The sequence below is a fragment of the Lissotriton helveticus genome, chromosome 2_1 (assembly GCF_964261635.1).
Source record: "Lissotriton helveticus chromosome 2_1, aLisHel1.1, whole genome shotgun sequence".
Lineage (NCBI taxonomy): Eukaryota > Metazoa > Chordata > Amphibia > Caudata > Salamandridae > Lissotriton > Lissotriton helveticus.
The window spans coordinates 610,531,879-610,548,646 of record NC_136059.1 but is presented as its reverse complement, the minus strand read 5'-3'; the positions used below and the strand labels follow the sequence as shown (position 1 = coordinate 610,548,646).

Sequence of the window (16,768 nt, the reverse complement as noted above, 5' to 3'; positions counted from 1 at the left end):
TTATGTAAAATAGTTTGCCTGTGTAAGGGCTCACAATGAATGACAGACAATGCCATACAATCAACGGTGAAGATAGGCTGGGGCTGTGAGCACATTCTTTGACATGTGAAATAAGCTACTAGTGCTCCCAGATCCATGCTCTCAGGGCCCACACATTTCACGGCCCTGCCTCACAACATTTATTCTCTTCTTCCAGATTACCTCGGATTAAAGTTGATTCCCACATGCTAACTTTAATTTTTTTAATGTACCTATTATATTTTCAATTCCTTTATTTTGGCTATGTTTGTATCTATCTTTTGTACCACTTTGTTCGCAAAGACCAATGCGGTCAAATGCAGTAGGAAAGAAGGGGACATTAATAGAATTGTAACACAATTCTGTGACAAAATGTCATTATATTGATTTCAATGTTTCCGTTACTGAAGGTATGATTTCTCCCAACAACTTCTGAAACTTCCTCTTACCACAGGGACTGCCTTACATATAGGATACCAAGATGGCGTACTTTGAAACAATTTATATGCAAATGACATATGAGCACCTCATATTATTTACTAATAGAGGGCACAGAAAATATTTGTCTTCACTTTAAATTTCTCCCATTTAAAAAAGAGGACTCTATTTTTCCATTATAAATATGGCATAGCGTCTACTGGCTACTGGGAGCTTGCAGTTTGTAAATGTGACACTGTGCAATGGGAGAAAATTAAAATGAAGAGTTAACTTAATCATTAAGGTACATTTTCATTTTCATTTTCTACCATTTAATAGCATTTATAAACATCATTTTGTTCACACACTCCAATATTGAGCTGCAAGGACTTATTTAAGAGTGCTTCAGTTTTTCACCTGTGTGCCTTGGGCCATAAATCTAACTCAAGCACTGGTCATTATCAGGCCATGCTATCTGCAGCCTGAAGAATATAATGGTAAATAAACACAGCCTTCTCTTCACTTTGAAAGAAAAAATGTAACTCTGCCCTTTTTTTAAATGACATTAAAGCTGTGAGCTACTTGGATGGTGTCAATGATAGATCAACTGGTTGTAAACACCTGTTCTAAAGAGTATACATTGAGCTTCTGGTAAGGAGCACCCACCATACACATCTGTGTTATGCAGGCAGGCTTAGTAACACTGGAGTCACTGGAGAGCATTGTAAAAATGTGTTCATTTTTTTAATTACTATTATAAAACATGGGATTCTGCAATCCCTGTATAAAAAAAAGTCTCTCATTCCTTTACAAAAGCTGGTTTGTGACATCTCTAGTCGCCTTTTATAAGAAATTAGGTAGCCACTCATCTATAATAAATTATTACAGTTGAGTCCGTAGACACAATGCCGATTGCCAGAGCCAGCAGCCAGGGAAAGGCAGGAGAGGTCATGGGGCATAATTAAAGCAGCTGATTGAAGAAGGAAATAAAACAGGGCTTTCCTTTCTTCTGTTCTGTTTTTCTAGTTTTGCAGTGACAAGCAGAAAGATATTTTAATGTCAACATGGTTATTTTTTACACTCTTTAGGTTGCTATAAAAAAGGTAGCATGTTTCTACACATTTTGAGCTACTGCACCCTAATTGAGAAAAAAACCACCTGTATTGAACGGATTGTAATATCTTTTGGCAACAAATATCTAACAGCTTTTTTATGTGTTTAATTTTACACTAGAGATTCTATTTTTATTCTTCGTGTTTCCATATATCCTTGATATGAAGAAGCACAATCAAAGATTTAAGAGCTTTGCGAGGAAGGTGATGGTGTGACCATGTATTGTAAGGAATTAAGTATCTGTTACTGTAGATGATAAGGATATTGCAAGTCGCTTCTGAGTTTCATAATCCTCCAAAGGAACAAGGCCTTCAACCTCATTCCTCTGTATGACCAGGGACATCCTTGGTTACTTGCAATATCCTTCCAAAGTATGGCAGTGGGTACTTTAACTGGGATAATATCTCCGGAAATAATTTTTGGTGATTATTCATTCGCTCCCAGAAGAGGATATGGTTGTTATGTATCACCCTCACACCTCTGACACCTGTGCGCCTGCAGATAGTTAGAGACACACAATTGATGGACGGAATGCAGAACAAATCAAAACATTCACCCCCCAGGCTGAATCCATCATTCTTATGCTCAGCATGCCACTCCAGTTTAGACCTGGCCATATGCAAACCAGTCTTGACCCTGTGCCTTATAGGAACAGTCCAGCCCGAACTACCAAGCCAGGTCCTCCCTGGACTGGAAACAAGTATCCTAGGACCGGTTACGGGGTTTCACCCCTATCAGCCAGGATAGCTTGAATCCAGTGGCACAGTGAGCCCAGGACCCACCTCTGGGCATACCCGGCGCACTAAGGGCGAGAAAGTAAAAGACAAACAATTGATGGATGGAATACAGAACAAATCAAAACATTCACCTCAGTCTGGAGATCTGGGTTAAATCCAGCATTCTTTTGCTCACCCCAGTTTAGACCTGGCCAAATGCAAATCAGTCTTGACCCTGTGCCTCATGGGAACAGTCCAGCCCGAACTGCCAAGCCAGGTCCTCTCTGGTCTGGAAACAAGCATCCTAGGACTGGTTTCGGGGTTTCACCCTTCATCAGCCATGATAGCTTGAATCCAGTGGCACAGTGAGCCCGGGACCCACATCTGGGCATACCCGGCGCACTTAGGAAGATGAAGCTAAAGACAAACAATTGATGGATGGAATGCAGAACAAATTAAATATTCACCCCCAGTGAAGTGTTCTGGGTTAAATCCATCATTATTTTGCTCACAATGCCACCCCAGTTTAGACCTGGCTATATGCAAATTAGTCTTGACCCTGTGCCCCATGGGAACAGTCCAGCCCAAACTGCCAAGCCAGTTCCTCCCTGGACCGCAAAGAAGCATCCTAGGACCTGTTTTGGGGTTTCACCCCTCATCAGCCAGGATAGTTTGAATCCAGTGGCACAGTGAGCCAAGGACCCCCGTCTGGGCATACCCGGTGCACTTAGGGCGAGAAAGCAAATAACACACAATTGATGGAAGGAATGCAGAACAAATCAAAGCATTCACCCGCCCGTCAAGAGATTTGGGCTAAATCCATAATTCTTTTGCTCACCATGCCCCCCTATGTTAGACCTGGCCGTATCCAAATCAGTCTTGACCCTGTGCCTCATGGGAACAGTCCAGCCCGAACTGCCAAGCAGGTCCTCCCTAGCCCGGAAACAAGCATCCTTGGACCGGCAGCGAACAGGTGAACATTAGTATTTAGACTTCTGGAACAACTCTGTACACCATGCATATTCTTGTGTGCCACCAGTGTTCGTTTTAGCCCATAAGACAAGACCCAACCTGCAAATTTTTAAAGAACATGGAAGGGAAAGAGCAGGGTGTTCCTAATGGATTGTAATGTAATGAATCTTGAAGTATGGATGCATGGGAGATTAAATAACAACCTAATTAATGGTTGCCATTTCGATAATGTTAAAGACTACCCTTGTTCCTTTTTGTAAACAATATTTAGGACACAATATTTGTGTCAAATGATATTTTTGCTAATGATATTGTGATATTTAAGTGCTACATATTCACAAAATATATTGATTCCATCTTGTCACACACGGCATACGCGCTCATGCCCTTATTAATAGAAACTCTGCAATTAAGCGGATCATTTGCCTCGGTTAAGGCCATCCCGGCTCCAAGATGTTTAATGCTGAGAAATGTTTTGATTCCTCTGGTTTGGGCAGTAACTTAGGGCCTTTTACATCTTTAATGATTCACCGTCTGGAGAGGCGGAACTAGTCCGTTAATCTTTACCCTAAAATTCCTTATGGTGTTGGTATGGTCTGGCTTTAACCACGACTTTAGAGATAACAAAAATTATTTGTAGAATATATTAATTTATTGGAGCTTTCAGCCAGCCCCCTTCATCCATAGGTCTGGCATTGTGCCATTCGCATTTTTTCTGCCCTCCAAAACACACAGCAGGGGGCAGTGGGTCAGCCCACTTCAGCCATTGATTTACCTCACAACTGCATTCTGCACTCTCAGAAGGAGCAGATCGACACACAAAGTAGTTCCTACAGTGCAAAAACTACTGCAGCAATCTGTGCTTTTAAAGGCTAAAAATATGTGTATCTTTCAGTCCTTTATTTTATTTTAAGAGGACCAGCAGCTTCCCCAGCAATAAACTTTTGCAAATACCATGACACAACAAACTAAGCAAAAGGCTGGGAGTCAATGGCAGATCTATTTCAGGCAAACTATGTATGATAGCTTACGCTAGACTCTGGTATGAATGGCCACCATTAATTTACTGTGCCATAATAGCTGCATTTTGAAGAAGCAATCTATATCTTCTCTGTTTCAGATGCTACTGGCTGTAACGAAGAGGCAGTCATTTCAACAGACCGCACCCATGTGCAGAGCATTGAACTAGTCCTCCCACCACATGGGAACCATCAAGGAAACACATTTGGTGGCCAGATCATGGCATGGATGGAGACAGCAGCTACCATTTCTGCAAGGTTTATCGAAGCTTCTTAATTTCTGAATACATGCAAAAATAATCATGCACTTGAATTAAAATCAGATGAACGTAATCTTGCATGGATGGAGATATATTTGAGAAGAAAAGGGTTTTCGTATGCATGTGATGTGGTCCTTAAATTTGAAGTCCAATACTGCGTAACAAAGAATATCCGTAAGATTATCCTAGTTGGCACCAGGGAAGCTGCTATTCTGTCATCCTGATACCCTAAGACCTGGGGCTTGGATCTATACATGACGGCATTGATTGATACAGACCTTTACCAAAAGCGTCAGTAGAGTTCCTGCCACTATTAGGCCAACTCATGGTTACCAGACCCATCGTACCTTCAGGCTGAACTGCACTAACAAACAATACCATGGCGCCTGAAATATCTTCTGTAGTATCTTCGCTAAGTTCAGAATTCTGCAGCCTATAATGTATCAATGCCAAGGTTGCACATTTCTGGAATTGTTAAACAACTGCATTGACTTTAAAAATGCAGTTAAAAGAGTGCATGCTTCATAAATCTTTCCTCATTATTGATCAACCTTCCTGATTTCCCAGTCTAAGTAATACTCTATCAATCATGATCTATGCTTTGCAGATTCACACATATACTGGTTCAGACTGACGGGCGCGCCTTTCTAGGTCTGGCTGTAGATAGCTTAAATTGGCTGCTGGAGCTAACACAACACACAGATACAATATTTAAAGAGGTGCTTTGGGTCATCCACCTTCATTGGCTTGTGTCAGTGACTGCCTTCAGGTATTGTGGTTCAATGGGGAGTCCATCACATTATGGTATCCGTCCACACATCGTGCAGATGTTTTTTTCTGTTTTCATTGGTTATCGCCGAAAGAGTAGTTTATTCAGGCACCTCAGCAGCAGAAGCACTTTCCAGCTTCTGCACCTCTTCATGAAGCATCCTGGCTCCCTAAGGAGGCTATAGGGAGCCATACCGAGGCTAATTACTGCTTGTGACAATCACTCTTTTCTGGATACTACTGATCCCAGCTGTACTTACTCTTCAGAGTCAGTGAGTGGCAGTCTTAGATCTCCTACCTAATCGCTCCAGTGGTGAAACACGCACAGAGAGCAAAAGCTGAGACAATGGAACAAGGAACATATCCATCCTCCCACACCAAGACATTCATCCATCCACCCCCCACAACCAAGCGTTTGTACATCCACGCACACTTGCATGCAGCTGTGCGGCTTCACTCATCCATCTTACCCACCCACAATAGTATGAAGTACAGCCATTTAAACATATATTCTTCCTTGCATAGAACCAAGCATCCATCTCTCCATCCATGGGTCCAAAAACCATCCGCCTCTCCCTGCACATGCTTATACGTGTGCTGTCTGACTCTGTCCATGTGTGTGCACACATTCAGTTATTTCTCCACTTGGATGCCTGTTTATGTGTTTTCTGTTGTTCATTTAAATCACATCAACATATAGTCATTACAACGAAGAATACATACAGACAAAATAAGCTGCACATTTTGTCTTTGCCAGTGGTTGTTTAATGTTGATTCTACTCTCTGGATCACCTTACAGCATGCTCAGTACGCTTAGGTCATTTTTGCCAATGAAAGTTATTCATATGCATTTGAATTTCTTTAATCATTTGTGGCAGCTTATCTATCTATCTATCTATCTATCTATCTATCTATCTATCTATCTATCTATCTATCTATCTATCTATCTATCTATCTATCTGTCTATCTGTCTGTCTGTCGTTTAAATAATATTCAAGAAGTATGGAAAGCATTCATTTTAATCCATGCTTTTCATCCGAGCGAACAGACATTCAGTTTCTACATAAGTGTTTACATAATAAAGAGTAAAGTAGAGACCGTGCATTCTGCTTGTCTAGAGTTGAGTAATAGGATGTGATGTGACCCTCCTGTATCTGATTTTATGCTGCGGTGAGTTGAAGATGAATTTAACTTTAAAAGCTGTGATGGTCACTGCTAATGCGTTGATGCTTAGGCATCTGCAGGATTCTGCTGCTCAATAGGCATACAATGTTGTCCGCACATCATTAGAGTTTGGATTGTTGCCTTTCTGTCTAAAGTCCTTCATAGAGTGGATGATGCCACATCTCGAGGATGAATGGCTCCCTCATAGATGCAAACACCAACGGAGATTTGACTAATGTGCATTTGGGGTAGAGTGGACCAAGTGTGAATCTGTGGAAAGTTTGCCCCAAGACGTGCTACTCAACCCTGTTGAATGCCTTCTCGGCATGCAATAACAACAGAGGAAGGGATACCAGTTGTCTTGGACTGTCCTGCACGCTAGCGACTTCAGTCATGTTGGTAAATGCTCATCTGGTTTAGAAGAAACCGTTGTGGTCTGTGTGTGTGCGGGTGATGCCATGATCCTGAAATTGATCTTTGCATCATAGCGCAATAAAATAATCTATTTATATAAAAAGTACAGAGAAGGCTCAGGGTTATTTAAAAAAGTAAGACTCAAATGCTTCCGTTTTGAGGTAAGATGGCTCATTCAAGAAATAAATCCCATGTTATCCTCAGGAGATGAAATGTTTGGTAAAGGAGGACAGGACATGCCCAGAGCCTGGAGCTTTGCTATGTGCATGTCATTGGATGGGTGGCTTGACCTCCTCTACACTGGTCAGTGCCTCTAGCTCCACTTCTAACTTCCTTTAAAGAATAAGGGAGCCAACTATGGAGATATGTATATTGCTAGGTATCATCAAAGTGTGCTCATAGAGGCTGAAGGAAGAAATCACAAATTCATTTGCTTGACCTGCGAGGTCCACGAAAGTCGTGGTATTGTTTCCAATATGAGTAATGCACAGTTTGTGGACCAGAATGTGGGCAGTGTTATTGTCTTTGTTATAGTAAAGTGTTGTGTATAACAGGCTACGCTTCGCCTTGCCGGGAGCCACAAGTTAAGCCGAGCTCTGCCATCGTGCGAGTGTCTTTATGTCTTCTGAGACCCAATGCTTTTCCTCGTGCAACTCAAGCAAGGCAGATGTTTTGTTTTTGACTGGCGCTTTTTACCAAAACTGACATCCTATACCTAAGATGAAAGTACTCCAGGGTCCCCGACGAGTCCCCGGCTCCACCACCAATAACTACTTTAGCTGCTTCCCATATCGAGCACCACTATTGGATCTGAAATTAAACAGAATTATTCTGATCTCTTTTCAAACTGTTGTTCTAACTGAAAATGTAATACCTGAAAAAAACAAATTGCTGGGAAGAACAATACAGAAAACTCTTTCTCATTCAGTCACCGTTGAGAATAGGAAGCCTGGAGAGCACAGCAGTCTTTCTATTCCTGACCCATTCTACAGGGCCTAGTGCTCACAGCAAGTTGGCTGTTGCTAGGATTCCACGCGCACTCTTTTAACCCTATTAGCATTTGAATGGAGCACAGGAAGCTCAGGACATGCCTTTTGCATTTAAATAAGTTGAGAGGTTTTCTACAATGTACTTTTCAGTAAAAGTTAACATTCTCTGTACTTTTAAATTCAGTAGAAGCTACAGAGTAGATTCGCCTTGATGCTGACATAGATAATGTGCTAGCTGTGAAAAAAGGTCAAGTAAGTGTAGGTTTGGGAACAGTTTGGTGTGCAATATTTTTTGACCCAATTTCACAATTTGAGCTCATTCTGGGAGCAATCCAACACAAAATAGAAACCGGCGAATTCCACGGTCTGTGGCTCTAATGCAGGCAGGGCCGGCTTTAGCGCTGGTGGCGCCCTGTGCGGCAGGCGTGATTAGCACCCCCACCCCTCAATAACCTCACTCTACACGGATTTCTTCACTGCCACACTCCAACAGGGCCCCCATCTCTCCATAGCGCCTCTCTCTCATGCATGTCATTTGATTTATATTTCTACTCATACTAATGTATAGTATCAGAGCACTTTACATCAAACACACACATTTTATAGAAACACTTGAATCGGCGTTATATAAAATGTAACAAAAGACAATAGGGATTATAGTGTGTAGGACTTTCATGACGTCCGAACCAGTAGGCACTATATTTTAAGAGTTTGGTCTGGAAAAGCACACATTTACGATTTAAAATGTACCACTGTGGTTGGGGTTGGCTTAAGTAGTAAGAATACATTCCTACCCAAAAAAACCATTTTTAGCTACATTAGTATAATTAAAGACTAGGGAAAAAATAATATTCTAACCTATATCACGCAGTCTGCATGCATCTGAACTCTTGTTCTACAGATCATAGGTCTCTGTGCTATACTAGAATTGCAACTTATGAGCAGCTATTAACAGAAGAATCTCTCTGTCACATGCAGTGACCCACTGAGCTATTCAAACAAAATACAGTTCTGTGATCTTCAGGGTACCTGTTCTTTTCAGCAGGCACATTGACCCTCTGCATTACTTTATAGTGAGCAAAAGCAAATGAAAATTCTGCTGGCTTAAACTTTGTGTGACAATAGCATCTTACACTTAGTAGTAATATAAGTGGTTTCTGTCAATTTTTATGAGGGCAATGTTGTACTCTACTGTTTGAGAATAGTAAAAATAATCCCCAGGAAGCATATTGTATTGGCGCTGTGGGAGGTCACATTTTTAAAAATATTTTCTAAAGCAAGGGAGGCCAAAACTTGATGCCTTTGTTACACATTATCCATCAAGACAAAATACTTTAAACTTTTTTGTACAGTTATGTAATTGCAATTTGACTTTTTTGTAGCTTTAATGCACAGCTTGCATAACATCTGAAAACTGCACCAACTAAAACGTAACTTTCGAGAAAGCCTTTTTCGAACTTGCATTTGTAAATCATTGAAATGGAATTCAAACAAGAAGGTGTTGAATGTCACGTAAACACTCTGATGGGAGTAGGACACTGTGATGGGAGTAGGGATAATTCATGGGACCAAACTGACCTTTAATGCAGTGTCGAGAGCAGGGTTACCTTTGCGTGCCACCGCTAACATGATCATGGAAAGGGACACAGCTCGAATTAAGCAGGTGCTCTGGGATCTTGTAAGGAAACAGCAATTGTGGCACGTGGGCCGACACTAAGGCTACGTCATCCAAGATGGTGGGAACACAACACTTGTGTCTGTCTTTTGTTTCCTCGAGGATCAACGTTGTGGAAACCAAAGAGCCGGGGTTTTGGCACCGCCTACCCTTGGCACCCGGTGCAATATTATTCCGTCCCGTACCTTTATTTCCATCCCAATGTCTGCAATGATCTGGAACAAACATCAATGTGTGGAGCGGGGGAGGGGAGGTGGGAGAGGGGTTTGGGGGGCGGCAGCGTAGAAGCTGGCTTTGAAGCAAGTTCAACGTTTTTAGGTCGAGCTGACGTTAGCATTCATGCGAAGCATGAATGCTGTCAGCTCGACAACTAATGTGATCCGTTTTCAGGAGAGTGGACACCAAAGTGTTACGAGCGTTTTCAGGGTCGGATTTGACCTCGGGAGCGAGCGTCTGGTATCTGCGCATGCGCAAAGCCGCTGCGCATGCGCAAAGCCCTTGCTCACACACAGGCAGCCCCCACCTCTCTGCATGCACGCACGCACACACACACACAGGCGCGCGCATGCACACGCAGGCATACAGCACCCATACAGGCACACATACAGGCACACTATCCGCTACCTCGCATTCTCTCTCAATCACACACAGTCACGCATGTGCACACACGTTCCCTCGCGCACACACGCACACACTCCCCCCCCACGCATACAAACAGGCACGCACGCACTTTACATCAGCCCTGGGCCCCACTCACCAACTGCGCTCTTCCGGCGGGGCTCCTCACGGCGCGTCTCCATCTAAATCGGGGCTCCCTCAGGTCAGAGGAGCCCCGCAACAGGCGCCACACTCCTCCTTCTCCCCGGCCCCCTCCTGGGGACCCGGGCTACACCGGACGGCAGGGCGCTCCATGCGCCGGCAGCTCGCGGACCTGGGGAGGCGGGACTTCCGGTCGGCCGCGAGCGGATTGGCCGGCCAAGAGCTTCCAAGAGCTTCCGGGTCGCCGCGGGCAGCGTGGCGGCACTCTCCCGATCACTGGTTTCAGATGGCTGCCGCTAAAATGAACACAACATGCGTGCAGGCTCGGACGGAGCCAGCCAGGGAACTGGAACCGGCCTTCAATGTGCTACAGATGCCCTGTCAACTCTGGGCCTCCAGGTAGATATTATCCGGCACGAGGATGCAGCTGAATGCGGATGTCCGGCTTTTATTTATTTATTTTTAAACACAAAATATATATAGTGCTAAGTATTGTGGGCTAGTCAGTTTCCAAGTGCTGCCTAACTTTGCATTTAAGAAAATAGAGGCACATAGAAACATAGCGATTTGCCCAGGATCACACAGCTTGGACACGGGAAAAAGCTGGTATTTTCGGATTTCTGGCTCTCAGTCAGGCGTTATAGACACTATGCAATTTTAAGGCCTTGATTTAATTTAATTTCGCGGCTGCCAATGCTTGTTTGCTCTGTTTCTACGAAGATGCCGAAGGGTTTAGAGGGGGTGGGGCACTGGAATTACGCAATTATGCAGCGGGGGCCTTTCTTGATATACGATTCACTCTGCTGCATAACTTGTATTTTTAACAACAAACAAAAGTACTATAAAGGGCGGGTGCAAGGCAGAACCAGACACACTGCAGTATTTGACTAGTCACATTTTAGTTGGTGATTTTTGTCATCCAACGCTGAAATACGTGACCGTTTTGCCTAGATAGTGTTTACATTTCCCCTATGAACACGGAAAGGTCTATTTTTTGCATCAGGAAGCAAAACCCTCGAATACTTAAAGAAACTGGAATAGGCGGGAAAACGAGTCCTCCTTTGACATGAAAATGGTTTGTTTTAGTTTCACAGAAACACTGGTGAAAGCAGAAACTATTTCAGACTTTCTTCTCAAAGCTGCACTTATTTCAAGAGGGCACACGAAGAATCCCAAACATGTTGCGTCTCTTGGGTTTGTTTTAAATACAGAAACGCCACCTGGTAAGACACTTGAACGTTATATAGATGAACAGTAACATACTCCTTAGAGTTACTTGGAAAGACCCACTGTGTGAACACAGAAACCCCACCAAAACTGAAATAAAGGTTTACAAAAGAAACGGTATATTGATAGCTAGGCTGCCTCCGTGTTGGTGCTTCTGTTTACAAAGAGATGGCTGCTTTAACTTCATCTTTGACCACCATCAGCCTTACTAATAAACTACCGGGCATGTATCCCAGCTTGAATTATTTTCGTGCCACTTCCCTTCTCTCTGTAGTCCGTCTTCAGCCTCTATTACTCTAGTTGAGCCCTCCCTGGCTATCGACTTTTGGCCTGTGACCTCATCCCAGGCAACTATTGGTTCTTAGGTCCTCCCATATGTGTTAGTTGGGAGCTTTGCCCCATCCCCCATCTGTCGCTCTAGCCACCCTTCTATTCCGTCATTCCTGTTTAGCTTTTCCGACAGTCCTTCATTTTGGCTTGAGCTTTTCCCATTGTTTGGGTTGCTGCTGTTAAGCTTCTCCCACTGTTGATTAATTGTGGTGGACTGTTGCCTTATTTGTTTTCTTTTGGGAGGGGGGCTCATCTGCACAACCATTCAACAACAACTGGTTCAAATATGTTCTCTCAATGTTTCAAGCTTTATTACAAACTAGCTGCCCGTCCCGACGTTGTCCGGGTATTAAAAAGATTTACCTGAAGGACGGCAAACTTTACCGAACGCTACCCCACCGCTTTCCAATGCAGCAGGCGTCTTAGAATGCACACGCCCACAAACAACAACGCTGAAGGGCACGCACACCTCACAACGTGCACAAACGCTAATCTCATCACAGTGAGATTAGCGTTCGTGCACGCCGTGAGGTGTCCGTGCTGTTCAGCATTGTTGAGTGTGGGCGTGTGCATTCTGAGACGTCTGCGTTTATCCCCGGTTGAGATCGGTAATGCTTATGCCCACAAAGGTTGCTTCTCAACATATGTTATTAACGCCACCTGAATGGCAATGTGCGTGAATGCGGCGCACCTTGTGTCTTCTATACGGATGTGTGAGAAGTGATTATAACTCGTGACGCGGCCATTTTTTTGTTATAAAATTTGTGGCACGCCCCTCTGAGAACGCTGTTGTAGTACGCCCCTCTCACAAAGTATAATGGGTGTACTTTGACACGGCTATGACCACGCCCCCGACACGCCCACGGCCCTCTGAGTGTGTAGTTTGACACGCCCACGCCCCTCTGACAACGGTTACGGCCACAAAGCAAAATGTGTGTAGTTTGACAGGCCCTTGAACACGCCCCTGACATGCCCACGCCAACGCTCACGCCCACAAGGGACTACTTTACCCCTAAGGTTCTTTGACGTTGCTAATGTATATGGTGGCCACCTGTAATGCCTATGTCCATCTGCTGCAACTCCCCTTTCCAATGCTGTATTGGGTGTTGTGATTGGTGCTGTACTTCTTGAGTGTACCCGCCTCAAAGGTTTCAGCTCTCTCTTTATAATAGTAGTATGGATGTCACAAAAAGATGTTAATATTTCACTTCTGTTCTTGGATTTTCGTCACAATAAAATACACTGAACATAATCTTCACAAAATGTATTTACAGAAGTTTAAGGTATTGCCATTAAAAATTACAATAACTTTTATTTAAGTATTTAATTATAAAAAAAGCCATTGTTATTTGTAATATCAATACATCTAGTCACGTAAATACAAAACATGTTGCATTACAAATGCTATAGGTGTAACATTTGCAAAAGTTATAACTATTGGCATTGTAAATGACGAAGCTATTAATTTTGCTATTTTCAAAACCAACACATAAATAAAAAAATTGTCATTTACAATACCAATAGCTCAAACTTTCCTAATGCGAGACCTATTGCATTGCAAATGCTTGTTTGCAAATGGCGCCCAGACCGAGCAGATGCACACCATATAATGAAACCTGAGGACTTCTGACACGAGGCACGTGCAACCGCTCCTTGTTACTATTCCTTTTAATATCTATAGCATACAATGATAGGGTCATACAAGACAACCTATGGAGCCGCAGTTGCCGTCACTCACTTGTGATGGCCTCAGGAATCCTGATGACGTTCCTTCCAAATCTGACGTAACAATATGATCCTAGTTACAAACATAGACTCCTAAATTGGGTGGTAACTGATTCGCAAAGGTGAACGATTTCCATTTGGACCTTTTTCCCTTTGTGAATTGGGGTGTCAGCCTCATGGGAGTAGGTAGTGATCCAAAAGACCCCTGTGTGCTCTCCCAGAAGTTTTTCAAAATGGAAAACTTTGTATCATTTTTGGTTGTTTTTTAAGCAGCCTCAGTTGCTTTAAGGAACACCAGCTGTTTATTATTATAATTTTTTTAATTTCCATTTTGGAATGCAGTCACAAGGAAAGTGGTTTGCTGCCCTTTGCAGCATCATCATTACTATTATTATTATTTTTTTTTTCAAAACTCATTTTTAATATTATTTAATTGAATTGTACTTGGTCATAACCTATACAGAAAACGTCCAACAGGTACTTAAGCATACAAAGAAACAATCTTCGAGAACAGGTCAGTCTGTGCGTGTCATATCACCCATCAGATAGTCATTACACAATAATAGCACACAGGTTTACATCTTCATAACATATATATTGGACGAGCAAGGGACGCAGAATTATAAATATCACTGTCCCATATTGTCCCTCAGAGCTGAATTCCCCCCTTCTAATGGAGTATATTTATTCAAGTTCTATACTGGCGACATATTCTAATAGGGGTCCCTAGACGTCTTTTGGCCTAGAGGACTGTGGCAGAGTGCCCGCATATAGCTCTGACAGCTATATATTTATTTTAGTGACTCCCTGTGATAACCTGTGTTGCAATTCGACTTATTAGTACATAGGTTGGTTTGCAAAATCTGATTTGATTCAGTCGGTGCACATTTTGGGACAGCTTATTGCTAATCAAATTTTAGCATAGCAGGCCCACTGTGTCCCTAACTGTAATATAAAACTGATAGTGAAGTAACTGTCAGCATCTTAAACAAGCATTTGCAATGCAATCGGTCTCACCTTTGGGACCTTTTATGTATTTAGCTATGCAGCAAATTCGCCTGGGTACTGAAACATCTATTGTTATTTAACATGGAGGGAAAGTAAGCACCAAACTGCGTGACACGTCAGGTATGGGAAGACATGGAGAAAAACATTGCCTTTCAGCGGGAAATGGTATAGTCCAAAGCTCTGTTTTTAATATAAAAAATCAGGGCCTTCGGTGGTCATATCACTGAAAATACAGGATTTGAAAAAAATATTATTGTCTACGGGTGCTCGTGGAAGACCATTTCTGTGGACTGGAATGTATGGAATGCTCAAGTGATTCTAGTATTTTACTGATATTTGCTGGTCGTTTTCTCTCAAGAAAGTTAAATAGAGGCAGTTGTCAGAAAAAAAAGAAGAAAAAAAGAAAGTCCCTTTGCCGAAAGAAATTCAGGTATTTTAAGGACCTCTACTGGTCGATTTCTATCAAGACAGTTAGATAGAGGCAATTGAACAAGCAGAAAGCAATTCTGGTATTTTACTGACCTCTACTAGTCGTTTTCTATCAAGACAGTAAAATAGAGGCAGCTGAACAGAAAAAAAGTCTCTATATACAATACAACTTAATTAAATGGCACGCCTGTTCCGGTGAGTAGGACACATAGGTCAACTGGGAAAAGGAAGTGAGTACAAAAAAATGACTCAAGGAGTGGTGGAAACAATTGGGCACAGTTCACTCGAAGGGAGTGGAAAGGAATCGGACCCAATGGGTGAGAGGGTGACCAGAAACTGATGAAAAATAGACAAAGAGCTATACGAAGCCGAAGGTCAAGTGATAAATGTATGGTCTGAGTTTCCAGCCAGATGGAGGAGCGCAGCAGAACAGATAAATAGAGCAATGGGTGCTTGGGAAGTGTAGAGCCATGAGGCATAAAGGGGGAGGCACAACAAATATTTAGGCCAGGCTGAGGGAGTCACCCCACAATAAATGTCGAGTGTAATTTAATTTTTATTAAAATTATTGATCAGGATCTTGCTTTACAGAGATCTCCGTGATGGGACCCCAACTAGAAACACACTCTCATCCTAAGGGAGAAAAACTCCTTGTAAAAAGGCACCATTATTTGGATCAGATATCCTAAAAAGCCCTGGATACACACCTTATCATCCTTCTGAAATAGAGCTGCACCCACAGACTGTATCGAAAAGTTCAATTTGAGCAGTTAATCATTAGTGGACCTGTTAGATCAGGGTAACCTCAGCTCCAGGTGTAGTGAGAGAACAGGCCAAGCATGCCTTGATCAGGTCATCGTCAACTTCTTTTAAGTCTTCTTTGCGTGGTTGAATTGTGGCTACATCCATCCCACAGGTTTATCAGCAATTAAAAATGAATGTGCATGAAATGCTTGGAAGTCAATTCTCTGAAACATATGCTTCACCAGTTTCTAGTTTTAGGTAGCCAAATCTACTGAAGTGAAGCTAGTTTTTGCTCCCTGATCTGGAGGTTATGACTCGAAGGGAATCATGCCCTCCTACTTAATACTCCTCATTCTTCCACGTTTAACTATAATAATTGTACAACTTATTTTTATACCCCAGATACTACCTGCAGCAGGATTATCCTATATACTGAACTCAGAAATCCCAGTTAACCTTCAACAACATTAGACCACTTTTCGTCTTACCAGTGAGCTCTACAGGCACAGTCTTGTGTAGTGGGTGTTGGCTGGATGGCTGGGGGTGCCCGTCAACATCAGGTGGGGTGCAGGACTTGACTGCAGGGCCTGTGCGAAGGCTGACACTGTCTGTTTGAGGTAGGCTGTGCGTAGCAGGGTTTAAAATTAGCACATCATAAAAATACTTTTGACATTCATGCACACAATACATACCTTGTTCAGTCCAACAATTTGGTGACTGGGCAGAAACAAAAAAAGAGCTAAAAAAATAATATGGTAGATGGAGTGAGTTATTGTGCATGTTGTGTGGGTTACAAACCACAACTTGCAAATTTCAGTGGTTTGGTGAGTTTGAGCGAGAACCATAACACAGTTTTTAACTGTGGTTATTTTCAGAAATATATATATATCTCAAAATTCACTGGGCAAATGCCAGCAGCTCCTAAGGGAGGCGGCGTGACTCAATAGCCTGAATTGGTCCATCAAGCTCAAATACTACAATTCCACGTCCTCCCATGATAGAGGGAGAATCACACATTTGA

General features: G+C 42.7%; 1 protein-coding gene across 2 annotated transcripts in view; it reads left to right on the top strand.

Moving 5' to 3' along the window:
* ACOT12 (acyl-CoA thioesterase 12) overlaps positions 1 to 16,768 on the top strand; it is a 480,317-nt gene that overhangs the window by 244,500 nt on the left and 219,049 nt on the right. For both annotated transcript variants that reach the window (XM_078677332.1, XM_078677331.1), the window contains exon 6: positions 4,357 to 4,513. In XM_078677332.1, the coding sequence (XP_078533458.1) occupies positions 4,357 to 4,513 (157 nt within the window). The remainder of the gene's footprint in view (positions 1 to 4,356; positions 4,514 to 16,768) is intronic.